The sequence below is a fragment of the Salvelinus fontinalis genome, chromosome 5 (assembly GCF_029448725.1).
Source record: "Salvelinus fontinalis isolate EN_2023a chromosome 5, ASM2944872v1, whole genome shotgun sequence".
NCBI classification, from domain to species: Eukaryota; Metazoa; Chordata; class Actinopteri; order Salmoniformes; family Salmonidae; genus Salvelinus; species Salvelinus fontinalis.
The window spans coordinates 37,114,765-37,134,001 of NC_074669.1; the positions used below are offsets into that span (position 1 = coordinate 37,114,765).

A 19,237-nucleotide genomic window follows, 5' to 3' on the forward strand; every position below is an offset into this window, starting at 1 on the left:
ATATCCTACACTCTTGGGGGGGAAAAACTGCTATCTAAGAACATAAAAGGGTTTTTCGGCTGTCCCGGTGGGAGAACCCTTTGAGTTCAAAAGAGTTCTACCTAGAACCAAAAAGGTTTCTCCTATGGGGACTGCCCAAGAACCCTTTTTGGAACCCTTTTTCTAAGAGTGTACTGCTCTTTACAATAACAGTAACAGAATACAATCATCATGTGATATGAGCCAATGTAAACTCCATAAACGTGATTGTTTGCTCTCCCACCGATGACCTTGTGCGAGGTAAGCGGAGACCGGGCGCTTTGCCTTTGTCTGGCGGTGCCATCTAAAGCAAACCGAAGTAATCAGCAGCCATCGCTCTTACAACAAACACTACTGATAATTACCTCAGGACAACAAAGAGCTCGCTGGACAATGGACCATGTCTGAGGAGGGCCTGGTTTCCACCCTTTATATCCCCCTAAAACACGCACGGAGGAAAGCACACACGTACATGCGCACCACACATACATGTAAATGTATGGGTGCACACACACACGCAAGCGCACACACAAACACCCTGTCTCATGCTTCTTGAAGCCTCACTGCAGCCAGCAGTCAAAGTAACTATGTTGACACAGCATCCAGTCTTTTCCCCTGTGGGCTTCCTCTCAGAGTCCACTCTCCCTGCAACTCCCAAGATGTCTGTTTGTCTGTCTGCCTGTCTGTCTGCCCATGTGTTCTACCCTCGCTCCAACTACCTCTGAGAGCACACAATACCAACTTTTGCACAAAGATTGCACGAATTTCCTCCAAAAAAACATGTATGAAAAGGATTTATTTATTTGCATTTTTATTTTCTTCTGGGAACTAGTGGTGCAACATGTTTCATTCTTTCTGGGAACAAGCAGTGTAAACTCAGTACTGATGCAAACAAAAGAAGTGTGGGAATTCAAGTGACCCTGAGAGAGCCTAGTAGTGTGACTGATTAGATGAGTCTCTGTCCTCATTGTCTTCAGAGATAAGTCAGTCTTGCGAGCATCATTTTTGTGACCTTGTGTAGAGGAAATAGGAAGGCCCTCTTAAGGTGATGGTCTATTTACATTATCAGGGACATGGAGGTCTCTGTCATGGAACCGAAGAGCCAGCAAACCTGAACCAACATGGTATAGTCCTCTGTTTGGACTGTATCACAAAGGAAACATTCTGACCTGGAGACATAACAATAGTCTCCTGCTCTGGGCACCTCATCATAGTCTTTGCGTAGCAAAGTCTTTGTATTATCCTTTGTGTGATCACATACAATGTTACAGTGAAATGTTGTTTCCTCATCTATTTCAAGCTGTTTAATACAATGACATAAGACAAGCGTAACAAGTGAATTGTAGATTATATCGGAAGAGTATTTATCTGAACCAAGCCCTCCAAACCCTCAGAAATAATTATGCTCTGTATAAAACCAGTTAAATGTAACTAAATGCAATTGAAAATGTAATCTACGTAAATCCCCAAAAGTAACTATTTATCATGAGAGGGCCATAAACAATAACTAGTAATTCTGCATACTCCAAGAAAGGTTAAGATCTCACCTTTCTGGAAAAGATAGTTGTAAATTGCTGAAGTGTACCGGTAGTCACTTTTGAGGGACTCAAGCTCAAGTGCACAGTACAAATATTGTAAAATATTTTATGATGTATTTCCTATTTCAACAAAACTTGTATGAATGAGGCTTGAAATTACTTATATGCTTTTTAAATATAAGATAATCAAATTATAAAATGACTAACTACAAGATTTCACCTTCCTTATAACTGTAAAATACATATTTGTATGTTTAGTGTTAGAGAGAATGTGCATGTTTTCTGAAGGTCTCTCTTGTTCAAAACGTCTGCCTCCATCGCTGTGAACGTCTCACAGAGCTCTAGCTTGGCTTCCTGACCTCGTTAGGAACTCGCCTTTGATCTCATATTACTTTTGTCCAACAGAAAGTGTTTTTTTGTTTAAAATCGATTCATTGTTTTAGATTACTGGTTCTAAATCAATCTGAATGTGCTACAGAGACGAAGCTACTCTCTCCTGCTGTGGTATGATGTAAGGATTCCAGGCATATGTGTTGTTAGTGGCTGTGATGTAGGGTTCAGCCAGGAGTTGATGGACAGTTGGAAGAGCGAATGCAAAGGTTGGCGTCAAGTGGTGTCAGATTTCGCATCCTGCTTCACACAGGCAAAATAGACATAATCCTGTATCCATGAGAATCAGGGCTCCCGCTCAATGCAAGCCATTTCGATCTATGGTGTCCACAGATCGATCTATAAGCGAAAATGTCGGTTGGAACCGGTACCAGAACATCACAGGTCCCCAAAACAGGGGATTTTACATCTAAGAGATTGTTAAAGAAAATCTTGAACTCTTTCATCGAATACAGGACATTTCAAACAATTAGAAGTTGGGTCAACTTCAATTGTCTGGGGCCATCAGGAAACATTAAGAAAACATTACATCTCAAAGCCTGCCCCTCCAGAAATGAGAGAAGTGTGTGGTGCTTTTAAGTTTCTCATAATGAGTGTTAAAAAGTGAGAGAATGGACCTGATCCATCTGATTGCAGCTGTGAGTATAGATACAACAAGCAGAATGTTCATAATCTTTTGGACCCTAACCGAAAGGTTGCTGGATCGAATCCCGAGCTGACAGGGTACATTTCTGTCGTTCTGCAAGGCAGTTGACCCACTGTTCCCCGTGCGGCGATGACGTGGATGTCGATTTAAGGCAGCCGACCCCGCACCTCTCTGATTCAGAGGGGTTGGGTTAAATGCGCAAGACACATTTCAGTTGAATGCATTCAGTTGTACAACAGACTAGGTATCCCCTTTTCCCTTCCCTTTCATCAGACTGGTTGGAGCAGTGAAGGATAGGCCAAATGACCACAATCTGCATGGATCACAACTAACTTACTTGAGGGAAAGAACACAGCTATTACATTACCCAGCTGTTGTTATTTCATAGACTTTGAAGTTTCAGAACATATCTGCAGAAAAACAAAATTGTGCATACTATTAGCATGGCAAAATGACGTGTCAGCATTGTGCATGTAGAAGCAGAACGTGATAGAATTATGTCTGAGGGAAATGAAAAAGGTGCATTTTTTTTGTTTTTGTTGGGCATCTTCAAAATAGTGTGCAAATACATAAAACAATGAAGACATTTGTTGCTAGATCATTTTTCAATGATTGACTTGGCTAACAATGCATTTGGTGGACAAATGGAAATCGATTGTGAAAATAACTCCAATTCTATGACAAGTATAAAGTCTACCCTATAAAATTGTGCAACATTCTCCTCCAGATCCTGAAATCAAAACCAATCTTGGCTGGAGAGTAAAAGCGACCTCTTTCCCCTCATGACGCTCTTCCTTCCTCTCCCACCCAGAGTAACCCAATTTTACGAACAACAGATTCACAGAACACTCAGATTGGAGAGGAGAATGTGAAACGGTCTGGAAAAGAGACAGGGACAGAGGTATCGTTAAAAACAATTACGGGAATCTATGGAAGTGCCCAAGACGCGCGCGGTTCTTTGGCACACTGGGGACCATCGATGGAATGTAGAAGTGTCTACTTTTAATTAAACAATTGGATTAGACACGACTGATTTCGGAAATCGTCGCTGCGTGGATTGCAATTATGATATACGTCTTATTTTTGTTGTGCCTCATCCATGTGTCAGGTAAAAGTCAAACTATCTTATTTGTATCCTAGAAATAATAGGTCAATCAATTGTTATTTTCTAAAAATACAGTACATGGCTCAAGGTGCTTGTCCTTATTATATTAACAATGTCTACAGAGAGTGTAACCTCTAGTAACCCCAGAAAGTATAACTTTTGCAAGGCAAACCTAACTACGATTTCTGAACATCAAAATGAATTTGGCACAACAAATGACGGGCTACAATAAAAGTCAAAGTGGAAAGCAGAAGGCAGCAGCCCCTTGAGAGAGCAGGAGCTCATACCAGTTTCCTGCCATTGTTCTGTAGATCAGGTCTAGAATGCCACAGAACAGGAATGTCATTGGATTTAATGGAGCAAAATGACCCACCATATGACTGGTTTTGTTATTTAGCTCACAAGGATTTAAGTTGGGGGAACTGATCCTAGGTCAGAATGTAACTGGAATGTGTCAAAAGGTGGTTGTGTTATGCCCGGCCTAAGACCTTCAAATTAAATTCTGGACCTTATTTTCATTATTTCCTTGAAATCAGGGACGGATTTAGACCTGGGACACCATGTGGGTGCAATTAATTATTAGGTAGAACAAAAAAACAGCAGTATTCTGGACCTGGTAGTCGTAGGGTAAGATTGAACTACCCTTGCCCTAAGGTCTAGTAATGTTCATTTGGATTAGAGTAGATAAACTGATTTTACATCAGATTGTAATAAACAATAGGTCATTACAGTAGCTGCCCTTTGTTGTTTTACCTCATAACAGTTTAGAATGACTATCAAATGAGTGGCGCCATCTCATCCCTACAGGTGCGGTGACAGACCTGACCGTCATCTCCAACGCTGAGGCCTCCACCCCTCAGCTCTTCTCCATCTCCTGCCTCACTGGGGAGCGGGATGCAGCAGAGCTAGACCTGGACATCAAGAAGGACAACAGCATCCTCATCCTCTCCTCACGGCCACGTTACAGAGTCAAAAGGCCCAAGACCAAGGAGGTGGTGGCGAACGAGTTCGTGGGTGTGATGGACCAAACAGGCATCTTCTACTGCCATGCGTCCCAGGGAACTGATCCTCTTATAAACCTGGGTAAAGTGACACTCATCAACAACTTTGCCAAAGGTAAGGAAGAGGCTCTAACTGAAAGATAGAGAGTGTGTGTGTGTGAGAGAGAGAGACAGAGAGTTAACTTGTCTTCTTCTGTATTGCTCCTATCAGCCCTGTTTGTCCCGGCCCACCTCACGGTGACAGCAAACAGAGGAGACACAGTTCACCTGGCCATGCAGGTCCTGAGCTCCCAGAGAAGAGACGTCACCTGGAAATACAACGGTGAGTCACACAGGGATGGAGGGAGGCATGGATGGGTGGATGGATGAAGGGCAGGCATTTATGTGTGAGCAGGGCATTTATGTGTGAGCAATCGATTCTTCTAAATGAGACGATGGCAATATAGGCATTGTTTAATCGTTCCCTTTGTATTTTATAACAAGTATCAAGTAGCCCCACCATGTGGATTATAACGTATTCACATTATTAAGAGCTTGTCCTATGTGCTGACTCGCTGTGTCGTGAAACCAGGTAACTACTTCTACACGACCCACTGGGGTGATGTGTCCAACAGTACGGCTGTACTAACCCTGGAGGAGGTGGCTAAAGCCAACGAGGGCATCTACAGTGCCAGCTTCGTGGGAGACAGTCCCATCAATGGAGCCTGGATGAGGCTGATTGTCAGAGGTACAGTAGGGCTGTTCTCATTACACACACTTCCCACAAGACGTACACACTTGATATGTGTGGATGAGGGTGTTGATACACTTTACTGAGGGTATACTAGTCCGTGCTGTTGTTTATCTATTTTCCATCTGGATATGAGCTTGACCAATACATATATATTTTTTTCTTCCTCTGAAACATTTTGGATTGGTTGTATCTTTGAATGTACATTGTTAGTACTCAGTTAATAGTGTTATTAACTTATTTATTACTGCTGACCATTACAAGAGTATGTATGATGATTCACATATGGATGAAGGTGCTTGTATTTGGTGTGGGTTGGCCACTGACGCTCCTCCACTGTCCTGCACAGACTGTGGCAGTAAGAAGTGGGGTGCCGACTGTGACAAGGACTGTCCAGAGTGTCTCAATGGAGGGGTGTGTCACCACCGGGACGGGGACTGCATCTGCCCACCGGGGTTCATGGGGATGCGCTGTGAGACAGGTGTGTGTGTGTGTGTTTGTGTAAGGAGGGGGGGGGGGGCCAATATGTTTAAGCATAAGATTATAGTCGTTGAAGCTGACACATACTACAAATTAGCAGTAGTGTGTGTGTGTGTGTGTGTGTGTGTGTGTGCGTGCGTGCGTGCGTGCGTGCGTGCGTGCGTGCGTGCGTGCGTGCGTGCGTGCGTGCGTGCGTGCGTGTGTGTGTGTGCGTGCGTGCGTATAAGTGCATGTTTGTAAAGACAAGTATATTATATTGCCAAACTGTCTGAAGTAACTGTACCAGTCCAGTACTGTATCTATGTGTACTGTATTCCCTCTCAGCCTGTAGAGAGGGAATGTTTGGGCTTAATTGCCAGGAGTCATGCAGGGCAGAGATGGACTGTAGAGGGCTGAGGTTCTGCCTGGCTGACCCTTACGGATGCTCCTGTGCCAGTGGCTGGTCTGGGAACCACTGCAACAGACGTGAGTTCATTTGTTATGCAGTGCATTCGGAAAGTATTCAGAGCCATTGACTTTTTCCACATTTTGTTACGTTACAGCCCTATTCTAAAATGTATTTTTTTTCCCCTCATCAATCTACGCACAGTACTCCATAATGACAAAGCAAAACAGGTTTTTAGACATTTTGTGAATGAAGCTCCTGTGATTACAGCCTTCTTGGGTATGACACTACAAGCTTGGCACACCTGTATTTGGGGAGTTTCTCCCATTCTTCTCTGCAGATCCTCTCAAGCTCTATCAGGCTAGATGGGTCGCTGCACAGCTATTTTCAGGTCTCTCCAGAGATGTTAGATCGGGTTCAAGTCCGGGCTCTGGCTGGGCCACTCAAGGACATTCAGAGACTTGTCCCGAAGCCACTTCTGCGTTGTCTTGGCTGTGTGCTTAGGGTCGCTGTCCTGCTGGAAGGTGAACCTTTACACTGAACCTTGCCCTGAACCTTTGCCCTGAGCGCTCTGGAGCAGGTTTTCATCAAGGATCTTACTTTGCTCCGTTCATCTTTCCCTCGATCCTGACTAGTCTACCAGTCCCTGCCACTGAAAAACATCCCCACAGCATGATGCTGCCACCACCGTGCTTCACTGTAGGGATGGTGCCAGGTTTCCTCCAGACGTGAGCTTGGCATTCAGGCCAAAGAGTTCAATCTTCGTTTCATCGGACCAATTAGTCTTGTTTCTCATGGTCTGAGAGTTCTTTAGGTGCCTTTTGGCAAACTCCAAGCAGGCTGTCATGTGCCTTTTACTGAGGAGTGGCTTTCGTCTGGCCACTCCACCATAAAGGCCTGATTTGTGGAGTGCTGCAGAGATGGTTGTCCTTCTGGAAGGTTCTCCCATCTCCACAGAGGAACTCTGGAGCTCATTCAGAGTGACAATCGGGTTCTTGGTCACCTTCCTAACCAAGGCCCTTCTCGCTAGATTGCTCAGTTTGGCCGGTTGGCCAGCTCTAGGAAGAGTCTTGGTGGTTCCAAAATTGTTCCATTTAAGAATGATGGAGGGCACTGTGTTCTTGTGGACCTTCAATGTTGCAGATATTTTTGGTACCCTTCCCCAGATCTGTGCCTCAACACACTCCTGTCTCGGAGCTCTACGGACAATTCCTTTGAACTCATGGCTTGAATTTTGCTCTGACATGCACTGTTATTTGTGGGACCTTATATAGACAAGTGTGTGCCTTTCCAAATCATGTCCAATCGATTGAATTTACCACAGACCGACCCCACCAATCAAGTTGTAGAAACATCTCAAGGATGATCAATGGAAACAGGATGCACCTGAGCTCAATTTCGAGTCTCATAGCAAAGGGTCTGAATACTTATGTAAATAAGTATTTTGTTTTTTATTTTTAATACATTTGCAAAAACTTCTAAAAACATATTTTTGCCTTGTCATTATGGGGTATTGCGTGTAGATTGATGAGGAATTTTTTTTATTTAATACATTTTAGAAAAAGGCTGGAACGTAACAGAATGTGGAAAAAGTAAAAGGGGTCTGAATACTTTCCGAATTAACTGTATGTAGGGTTATGGCTTATCTTAGATTGCCCAATTAATATTGATTGTAATTGTACAACCAACCTATCAACATGATTGCATGTGTTGAAATAGATACATAGAGTACATAACATGATTAGCCATATCAGATAGCAATTCCATCACGACAGATCCAAGCACCTTGGTTTTCCCATCCTAATGTCACCATTTCCCCAGTCTGCCACAGGGACATGTACGGGGCAGACTGCAGGCTGAGCTGTAAGTGTAAGAACGGCGGAGTGTGTAACCACTTCAGTGGATGTCAGTGTCCCACTGGCTGGAGAGGACGGCACTGTGAGAAATCAGGTGGGAAGCATTACTTCCTCTTCGTCCTCCTCTTCCTCCCCTTTTTCATCGCCACTGACACTACCAACATCAATATTAATAACATCATCACAAGTAGCAGTAGCATCTTCGTCATCAACATCATAATCATCACCTTATTTATCATCCTCCTCTTCATCATCTGTTTTTCAACCATCAGACCGCGCCCCCCAGATCTTGGACATGGCCAGTAGTCTAGAGTGGAACCTTCACTCCAGCCCCAAGATCCTGTGTTCTGCCACAGGCAACCCCCTGCCCAGCCACACCAGCATTGAGCTGCGCAAACTGGACAGCACTGTGCTCAAGGTAGAGGCAATGGAAGGATGGGCAGTCATTTTTACATTTGATTATCCATTTACTGGGAAACAAACTGTGATGGTGTAGTCAGTGAGATTTGTGAAATTCAATGTTTTTGTAATAGTGAAAATATGTCAATATTTCTTATGATAATGTCAGTTGGCTCAACATTACTTCAGACTGTAAGCAGCCTTACCGAAATATTTTTGGACCTCTAATTCAGGCGTCTCGTACCACCATGGACTCCAATAAGAGCACAGCCCAGTTTGATATTCCCCGTCTGTCCACTGAGCATGCTGGGTTATGGGAGTGTAGGGTTTCCACCAATGGGGGACAAGACTCAAGGAAGTTCAACCTCATTGTCAAAGGTGAGAAGAGAAAAGTATTTTACTGGTCTATATCAGTCAAGGTGAGGTGCTTAACATTGAGGGCAGCTTTCCCAGACAAAGACGAAGCCTAGTCCTGGACTTGAACATGCTTTTTAGTCCAGGACTAGGCTTGATTTTCTGTCTGGGAAAACCAGCCCTAAATATACACTGAGAAATGGTCTAGCGATAAGGATTTAATGTTCTGGTTGAGACTCATCAGATCACCCATTACTCAAATTCTCAACCACTTTACTCCCCTCTCTGGCCAGAGCCGCCGTGCCCCAGCACCCCTCCCAGGCTGCTGGAGAAGAGGAGTAAGCAGCTGGTGGTGATGCCTGTGGAGTCCTACAGAGGAGACGGACCCATCGACTCCACCAAGCTCCTCTACAAGCCCATGGAGACAGGAGACTCCTGGTCCTCCATCATAGGTGCACACAGAGGGCGTTTGATCTCATGTAAAGTCACGGGAGTTACAACGACTATCCTGGCAACGTAACATATCATCCATTTCACAGGAAAAATGGCCTTGCCTCAAAACAATGCAAGACAATTTGCCAATTTGTCATTATCGATATTAGATCCCTACTCTCTGTGGATAATCCTGTCTGATCTCTCTCTGTTTTCCTGTCTCTTAGTGTACAGTAGAGAGCCTATAACGCTGATGAATCTGAAGCCATCTACACGCTACCACGTCCGTGTCCAGCTGAGCCGCCCTGGGGAGGGAGGGGAGGGGACTCTGGGGCCTGAGGCCATCATGGAGACTGACTGTCCAGGTGAGCAGCAACAGTACGCCGGGATTCGTTTTTGCGGTGTCGAAATGCAATAGTCAGAGCAGAGGTTTGTAGGAAATTGGTGATGTTGCAGGTGGGGAGTGTGTGTGTGTGTTTTTAAGTTGAAGTAGAGATTTGTCCAAGTGGACAGCTGAGTGCGGGTTCTAAATCTGAAGGAATGGTTCTTTAATTCTATCTAGTGATCTAATCAGAATGTTCTTTGCCCGTCTGTAAACGAGAGGTTGTGTCTAAGTAAATAGGAGAAGGAGAAAGTATCCCAGGCTGGAGGACCTTTCCATGACTGCGTGTTCTGTGTTGCTGCTGTAGAGCCCACTCTTCGACCAGAGATTGACTTCAGCTCGCTGGAGGGCCGCAACGCCACTGTGCGCTGGCTGTTGCATGGCAACGCGGACAGGGCCAGCGGGTTCTTAGTGCAGCTCTTCGGGCCCTCTCCCTCAGGAGAGAAGCTGAGAGAGGAGACCACCCTGCTCAATGTGCTCTCCACCAAGTTCTACAACCTGCAGTACCACCAAGACTACACAGTGGTCGTCAGGCTGCTCAACTGTGGCAGTCTGGGGCCCGCCTCTAAGCCGTACAACGTCCGCATAAACAGCCAGGGTAACTAACAAGAGCTCCTCCTATTGGCTTAGCAGTGAGTGTTGACGACTGTCATTGGTGGATGGATGGTGGATGGTTGGTGGCTCCTCCCTGCCCTCATATTGTGTCAGGGTTAAAGATGGGTGCATAAAGGAAAGGACATTTAGGAATGGATGACTTACTAAGGAAATCCAGAAAGAAATTCAAGCACTTTAATGGTACAGTTTGGCAATAGCCAAGCCAACACCTTCTGACCAATACTAACCCCGCTGATGTCTCCTCTCTGTCCCTGTCCTCCCCTCTTTCCCCCAGGTCCCTCGTCTCCTCGGAACGTCCAGGCCCTGCCCCTGTCTGTGTCTGCGGTGCAGGTGAAGTGGCAGCCCCCTGAGGACCCTAACGGGGGCATAGTAAAGTACATCATAGAGTACCAGCCGGTGGGTCAGGGCAGCCTGCACCCCTGGGTCGACACAGACGATGGCAACAAGACAGCTAAAGATGTGACAGCGCTCAACGGGAGTACCCTCTACCAGTTCAGAGTGAGGGCCTTCTCTAAAGTACCTGGGGAGTGGAGCAAGTTTGTCCATGCCAGGACCCAGGCAGATGGTGAGAGATGGTTTAAAAAAACAACATGTATGGAGTAAAAGGTGTTAAACAGGTTAAAAAAAGCTTCAAAGTACATGGGTTTAAAGTTTTCCACTTGAAAATCAATTTTGTTTTAGACCTTTTCAGAAATCAAAAGCGGTCAAATGTCGAGGTTTGTTTGAATCCCACACGATCTGTTGTTGAGATCAAGCAATGCTGTAATCCCAAAGGAATAACAAAGAAGGGTACCTCCATCTCGTTTAATCACTTTAGATGCCAATCTTTCCCACTCGTTTGGGATTGAAGTGTAAAGCTGGATCTAAACAACAGATAGTATGGGACATGGACTCATTTTGACATTTGAACACATTTGAGGTCTGAAAATGTCCCAAAAACGTTGAGTGCAATTTTTGAGTGAACATATATTTTTTTTGTGAACTACCACTTTAAAACGTGAGGATACTTACATAATAAATAGGAGATAGTCAATGTTCATCTGCATAAGAGTGTGCATCTCCTCATATCACCTCTCCCTCTAGGTCCCCAGGACTTCACTCCTACCACCCAGGGTGTGGGGGGGCGTCCAGGCAGTGAGGGCTACCATTTGTTGGTAGCTGTGGTGGGGTCTGTGACGGTCACCTGTGTCACCATCCTGATGGCCCTGCTGGCTCTCTTCTGCATCCGCAAAACTCTGCTCAACCGCAGACGCACCTTCACTTACCAGTCTGGATCGGTGAGAGAGAAAGACAAACACACAAATATGCCATAAAAACACACCTAAACTACAGTACCAGTCAAAAGTTTGGACACACCTACTCATTCCAGTTTTTTTCTATATTTTTACTATTTTCTACATTGTAGAACAATAGTGAAGACATCAAAACTATTAAATAACTCATATGGAATCATGTAGTAACCAAAAAAAGTATTAAACAAATCAAAATATATTTTATATTTGAGATTCTTCAAAGTAGCCACCCTTTGCTTTGATGACAGCTTTGCACACTCTTGGCATTCTCTCAACCAGCTTCATGAGGTAGTCATCTGGAATGATTTTCAATTAACAGGTGTGCCTTGTTAAAAGTACATTTGTGGAATTTCTTTCCTTCTTAATGTATTTGAGCCAGTCAGTTGTGTAGTGACAAGGTAGAGGTGGTATACAGAAGATATCCCTATTTGGTAAAAGACCAATTCCATATTATGGCAAGAACAGCTCAAATAAGCAAAGCGAAACAACAGTCCATAATTTCTCTATGACATGAAGGTTAGTCAATCCGGAAAATGTCAAGAACTTTCTTCAAGTGCAGTCGCAAAAACCATCAAGCGCTGTGATGAAACTGGCTCTCATGACGACCACCACAGGAAAGGAAGACTTACCTCTGCTGCAGAGGATAAATTCATTTGAGTTACCAGCCTCAGAAATTGCAGCCCAAATAAATGCTTCACAGAGTTCAAGTAACAGACACATCTTAATATCAACTGTTCAGAGGAGACTGCGTGAATCAGGCCTTCATGGTCAAATTGCTGCAAAGAAACGACTACTAAAGGACACCAATAAGAAGAAGAGACTTGATTTCTGCCAAGAAACACGAGCAATGGACATTAGACCGATGGAAACCTGTCCTTTGGTCTGATGAGTCCAAATTTGAGATTTTTGGATCCAACCTCCGTGTCTGTGTAAGGGGTAGAGTAGGTGAACGGATGATCTACACATGTGTAGTTTCCACCGTGAAGCATGGAGGAGGAGGTGTGATGGTGTGGGGGTGCTTTGCTGGTGACACTGTCTGGTGACACTGACAATATCAAGAAGGACAGTGATGAAGTGCTGCATCAGTTGTCTTGACCTCCACAATCACCCGACCTCAACCCAATTGAGATGGTTTGGGATGAATTGGACTGCAGACTGAAGAAAAGCAGCCAAACTGTCCAAACTTTTGATTGGTACTGTATATTTCTTCACTAACAAGTTGGATAACCTGATTAGATAAATAAACATTCCACACTATCTCAAACTTTACATATAGACATGTTATGAGAAACACACCTCAAATCTGATCACTTCTATGCTTTGATAAAAAAAAATCTAAACAAATATATCACTGCAACCCGTAGGGAGAGGAGACCATCCTCCAGTTTAACTCTGGGACCCTGACCCTGACAAGGAGGCCAAAGCCTACCTCTGAGCCCCTCACCTACCCCATCCTGGAGTGGGATGACATCAAGTTTGAAGATGTGATCGGAGAGGGCAACTTCGGCCAGGTCATCAAGGCCATGATCAAGAAGGACGGGGCCAAGATGAGCGCTGCTATCAAGATGCTAAAAGGTAGTAGGTACCACACACACATGTACCAACGCATGCACGCAGGCAAGCACTCACACACACACCAGTGGCGGTCGGTGATGTTTAAGATGGAGGATGATATATTTTTAATGAGCATGGCCTTATTTCTATTACAGCATATTGGATGACTGTTATTCATATTCCATTCACCCAGCTCAATGTAACATCAATAGGTTTAGGCTACTACATGATTCTCAAATGTTCCCTATACCCATCATGATGTTGCTACAACCTAGTCTATGAATGACAGTTTACAACGTAGGTGCACAGGTTGAGAGAACATTTTGAGTAATCATGGTGACAGACAGTGACACATTCAATACCAGCTTGCACACTATTGCTTGCATCTAGCTGATCTAGGGTGTAATCATTAGTCCAACAGTTGCAAACAAGAGTTTCTATTGGACAAATTCAGGTATGTTTATCTCAATTTTGTTCTGTTTGCTTCCGTTTAAGAAACTTTTTTCAACAGAATCGGCAGAATGAATACACCCCTGATCACACGCAAACACAGTTCACTTTCATAGCAGCCACAGACAAACAGTATGAACATTTTGCTCGTTGTATAATTCCTTCTCGCATCTACGCGCTCTCCTCTCAACTTTTCCCTTCACTTGTGGACTTCAGTGCACAACACATCAGCTGTCTGTGACCAGGGGAAAAAACCTTTCCAAGCCAAACCTAATAACTGCTAACCACTAAACACAGCCTACATCGTCGTCACCATATTAGCTAACGACGTTAGCAATGTCATAGTCAACATAGCTAATAGAACTAATGTTTTAGTAAACCCGCTACAATCATGCAGTACAGTATACAGTCAGCATCAGTTTAGCAGTTACACCAGCGGGCCCCGGTAGCAATAAATTAATAAAACCAAAAGCTTACCATGACTTGGAAGAGTTCCAGTGTTGGATAGCCGTAGCCAGCTAGCTAACATAGCATCACTCTCTGTTTGAGCTGGGTGTTTGAGTAGGCTAAACTAGCTAGCTAAGTGAAAGTAAAAAAAAATTATCTCTCTCTCTCGCTTCGCATTAATTTTTAAAGAAATGAATAATTTGTTAAAAACTGTTCAACTATTGTTTTTCGCTCTCTTTGCGTCACCTACTGACCACATTTTATGCAATGCGGTGCTATCTGTAGCTTATCTTCTACCGATTCTAAAACCCGGATCCGGGAGCACCCCCCCCCCCCCCCCCCCCCCCACTGATTAGCATCGCTAGCATAGCGTCACAATTAAATAGTAGCATCTAAATATCATTAAATCACAAGTCCAAGACACCAAATGAAAGATACAGATCTTGTGAATAAAGCCACCATTTCAGATTTTTAAAATGTTTTACAGGGAAGACAAAATATGTAAATCTATTAGCTAACCACGTTAGCAAAAGACACCACTTTTCTAACTCCATCAGTTTCTTACTCCATCAGGTGCTATCACCAATTCGACCAAATAAAGATATAAATAGCCACTAACCAAGAAAAAACTTCATCAGATGATAGTCTGATAACATATTTATTGTATAGCATAGGTTTTGTTAGAAAAATGTGCATATTTCAGGTATAAATCATAGTTTGCCATTGCAGCCACCATCACAAATCTCACCAAAGCGACTAGAATTACTACAGAGAGCAACGTGTATTACCAATTTACTCATCATAAAACATTTCTTAAAAATACACAGCGCATAGCAATGGAAAGACACAGATCTTGTGAATTCAGACAACATTTCAGATTTTCTAAGTGTTTTACAGCGAAAACACAATAAATCGTTATATTAGCATACCACATATGCAAACGTTACCCGAGCATTGATTCAAGCCAAAGAGAGCGATATCGTTATCATCGCCAAAATATATAAATTTTTTCACTAACCTTCTCAGAATTCTTCCGATGACACTCCTGTAACATCATATTACTACATACATATAGAGTTTGTTCGAAAATGTGCATATTTAGCCACAAAAAAACGTGGTTATACAATGAGAATAGTAGCCAACCTGGGCCGAAAACGTTGGCCGCCATCTTTGACAGTGATCTAGTCTAATGCATAACTAATCATAAACTTTACTAAAAAATATAGGGTGGACAGCAATCGAAAGACAAAGTAGTTCTTAATGCAATCGCTGAATTACATTTCTAAAATTATCCTTACTGTGCAATACAGGGTTCGCCAAGCGAAGCTACCCCAAAGAAAATGGCGGAATATGCGTTTAACATTTTTCTACAGAACAACGATTTATTTTTTATTTTTTATTTATTTCACCTTTATTTAACCAGGTAGGCAAATTGAGAACACGTTCTCATTTACAATTGCGACCTGGCCAAGATAAAGCAAAGCAGTTCGACACATACAACAACACATAGTTACACATGGAGTAAAACAAACATACAGTCAATAATACAGTGAAAAATAAGTCTATATACAATATGAGCAAGTGAGGTGAGATAAGGGAGGTGAAGGCAACCAAAATATATATATAAATAAATAAAAATATTAAAAGGCCATGGTGGCGAAGTAAATACAATATAGCAAGTAAAAAATAACACTGGAATGGTTGGTTTGCAGTGGAAGAAGGTGCAAAGTAGAGATAGAAATAATGGGGTGCAAAGGAGCAAAATAAATAAATACAGTAGGTAAAGAGGTAGTTGTTTGGGCTAAATTATAGATGGGCTATGTACAGGTGCAGTAATCTATGAGCTGCTCTGACAGCTGGTGCTTAAAGCTAGTGAGGGAGATAAGTGTTTCCAGTTTCAGAGATTTTGTAGTTCGTTCCAGTCATTGGCAGAAGAGAACTGGAAGGAGAGGCGGCCAAAGGAAGAATTGTTTTTTGGGGTGACCAGAGAGATATACCTGCTGGAGCGCGTGCTACGGGTGGGCGTTGCTATGGTGACCAGCGAGCTGAGATAAGGGGGGACTTTACCTAGCAGGGTCTTGTAGATGACCTGGAGCCAGTGGGTTTGGCGACGAGTGTGAAGCGAGGGCCAGCCAACGAGAGCGTACAGGTCGCAGTGGTGGGTAGTATATGGGGCTTTGGTGACAAAACGGATGGCACTGTGATAGACTGCATCCAATTTATTGAGTAGGGTTTTGGAGGCTATTTTGTAAATGACATCACCGAAGTCGAGGATTGGTAGGATGGTCAGTTTTACAAGGGTATGTTTGGCAGCATGAGTGAAGGATGCGTTGTTGCGGAATAGGAAGCCGATTCTAGATTTAACTTTGGATTGGAGATGCTTGATGTGAGTCTGGAAGGAGAGTTTACAGTCTAACCAGACACCTAGGTATTTGTAGTTGTCCACATATTCTAAGTCAGAGCCGTCCAGAGTAGTGATGCTGGACAGGCGGGCAGGTGCAGGCAGCGATCGGTTGAAGAGCATGCATTTAGTTTTACTTGTATTTAAGAGCAATTGGAGGCCACGGAAGGAGAGTTGTATGGCATTGAAGCTCGCCTGGAGGGTTGTTAACACAGTGTCAAGAGAAGGGCCAGAAGTATACAGAATAGTGTCGTCTGCGTAGAGGTGGATCAGAGACTCACCAGCAGCAAGAGCGACATCATTGATGTATACAGAGAAGAGAGTCGGTCCAAGAATTGAACCCTGTGGCACCCCCATAGAGACTGCCAGAGGTCCGGACAACAGACCCTCCGATTTGACACACTGAACTCGATCAGAGAAGTAGTTGGTGAACCAGGCGAGGCAATCATTAGAGAAACCAAGGCTGTCGAGTCTGCCGATGAGGATGTGGTGATTGACAGAGTCAAAAGCCTTGGCCAGGTCAATGAATATGGCTGCACAGTACTGTTTCCTATCGATAGCGGTTAAGATATCGTTTATGACCTTGAGCGTGGCTGAGGTGCACCCATGACCAGCTCTGAAACCAGATTGCATAGCGGAGAAGGTATGGTGGGATTCGAGATGGTCGGTAATCTGTTTGTTGACTTGGCTTTCGAAGACCTTAGAAAGGCAGGGTAGGATAGATATAGGTCTGTAGCAGTTTGAGTGTCTCCCCCTTTGAAGAGGGGGATAACCGCAGCTGCTTTCCAATCTTTGGGAATCTCAGACGACAGGAAAGAGAGGTTGAAAAGGCTGGTAATAGGGGTGGCAACAATTTCAGCAGATAGTTTTAGAAAGAAAGGGTCCAGATTATCTAGCCCGGCTGATTTGTAAGGGTCCAGATTTTGCAGCTCTTTCAGAACATCAGCTGACTGTATTTGGGAGAAAGAGAAATGGGGAAGGCTTGGGCGAGTAGCAGAGGGGAGGGCAGTGCTGTTGACCGGGGTAGGGGTAGCCAGGTGGAAAGCATGGCCAGCCGTAGAAAAATGCTTATTGAAATTCTCAATTACAATGGATTTGTCGGTGGTGACAGTATTTCCTATCTTCAGTGCAGTTGGAAGCTGGGAGGAGGTGTTCTTATTCTCCATGGACTTTACAGTGTCCCAGAACTTTTTTGAGTTTGTGTTGCAGGAAGCAAATTTCTGCTTGAAAAAGCTAGCCTTGGCTTTTCTAACTGCCTGTGTATACTGGTTTCTAGCTTCCCTGAAAAGTTGCATATCACGGGGGCTGTTCGATGCTAATGCAGAACGCCATAGGATGTTTTTCTGTTGGTTAACCTGTCTAGGATCAGCGTGGCGCTAGCGGCACACCCCCCCCCCCCCCCCACTGAAAAACCAGTGCCGCGAAATTCAAAAAATTTTTTTTTTTTAAATATTTAACTTTCACACATTAAAGTCCAATACAGCTAATGAAAGACACAGATCTTGTGAATCCAGTCAACTTGTCCGATTTTTAAAATGTTTTACAGGGAAGACACAATATGTAAAGATGTACATCTATTACCTAAAAACACATTAGCATAATCCACCATCTTTTATTTGTCCACCAACACCAGTAGCCATCACCAATTCGACTAAACTAAGATATTTATAGCCCCTAACCAACAAAAAAACTCATCAGATGACAGTCTGATAACATATTTATGGTATGGGATAGGTTTTGTTAGAAAAAAGTGCATATTTCAGGTAGATGGCATTGGTTACAATTGCACCCACCGTCACAAATGGAATAGAAAAACTACTTAGAGCAACGTGTTTACCTACTTACTAATCATCAAACATTTCGTAAAAATACACAGCATACACGAATCGAAAGACACAGATCCTGTGAATACAGACAATATCTCAGATTTTCTAAGTGTCTTACAGCGAAAACACAATAAATCGTTATATTAGCTTAGCACATAGCAATTAGCAGCCCATCATTGATTCTAGCCAAAGTGAGCGATAAAAGTCAACATCGCCAAAATATATTAACCTTCTCAGAATTCTTCCGATGACACTCCTGTAACATCACATTACAACATGCATATACAGTTTGATCGAAAATGTTTATATTTAGCCACCAAAATCATGGTTAGACAATGTGAAATGTAGACAAGCTGGTAAAGAAAAAGTCCTTGCGCCACTTAGACAGTGATCTACTCTTATACATAAATACTCATAAACGTGACTAAAAAATATAGGGTGGACAGGGATTGATAGACAATTTAATTCTTAATACAATTGCGTTATTACATTTTTTAATTTATCCTTACTTTTCAATACAGTTTGCGCCAAGCGAAGCTACGTCAAAAAACATGGCGTCCTAAGCCACTAAAATGTTTCGACAGAAACACGATTTATCATAATAAAAATGTCCTACCTTGAGCTGTTCTTCCATCAGTATCTTGGGCAAAGGATCCTTTCTTGGGAGGAATCGTCTTTTGGTGGAAAGCTGTCCTCTTGCCATGTGAAAATGCCAACTGCGTTCGGGATGAACTGAAAGCGTGCCCACCTATTCACAGCGTTAAAGAAATAAATGTCCCAAAATCGCACTAAACGGATATAAATTGCTATAAAACGCTTTAAATTAACTACCTTATGATGTTTTTAACTCCTATAACGAGTGAAAAGATGACCGGAGAAATATAACAGGCTAAACTAACGCTTGGAACAGGAGCGGGTCGGTGTCCAGCACGCGCG

At 43.4% G+C, this 19,237-nt stretch overlaps 1 protein-coding gene across 2 annotated transcripts in view; it reads left to right on the forward strand.

Annotated features, from left to right (window-relative positions):
* Nucleotides 1-3,405: 3,405 nt before the first annotated feature.
* Nucleotides 3,406-19,237, forward strand: part of LOC129855535 (tyrosine-protein kinase receptor Tie-1-like) — a 36,359-nt gene continuing 20,527 nt past the window's right edge. For both annotated transcript variants that reach the window (XM_055923307.1, XM_055923308.1), the window contains exons 1-15: nt 3,406-3,700; nt 4,505-4,813; nt 4,910-5,020; nt 5,270-5,425; nt 5,778-5,909; nt 6,233-6,373; nt 8,115-8,243; nt 8,422-8,567; nt 8,782-8,926; nt 9,196-9,354; nt 9,562-9,699; nt 10,024-10,314; nt 10,606-10,896; nt 11,415-11,608; nt 12,988-13,198. In XM_055923307.1, coding sequence (XP_055779282.1) covers nt 3,658-3,700; nt 4,505-4,813; nt 4,910-5,020; nt 5,270-5,425; nt 5,778-5,909; nt 6,233-6,373; nt 8,115-8,243; nt 8,422-8,567; nt 8,782-8,926; nt 9,196-9,354; nt 9,562-9,699; nt 10,024-10,314; nt 10,606-10,896; nt 11,415-11,608; nt 12,988-13,198 — 2,596 coding nt within the window. In that variant the 5' untranslated portion in view covers nt 3,406-3,657. The remainder of the gene's footprint in view (nt 3,701-4,504; nt 4,814-4,909; nt 5,021-5,269; nt 5,426-5,777; nt 5,910-6,232; nt 6,374-8,114; nt 8,244-8,421; nt 8,568-8,781; nt 8,927-9,195; nt 9,355-9,561; nt 9,700-10,023; nt 10,315-10,605; nt 10,897-11,414; nt 11,609-12,987; nt 13,199-19,237) is intronic.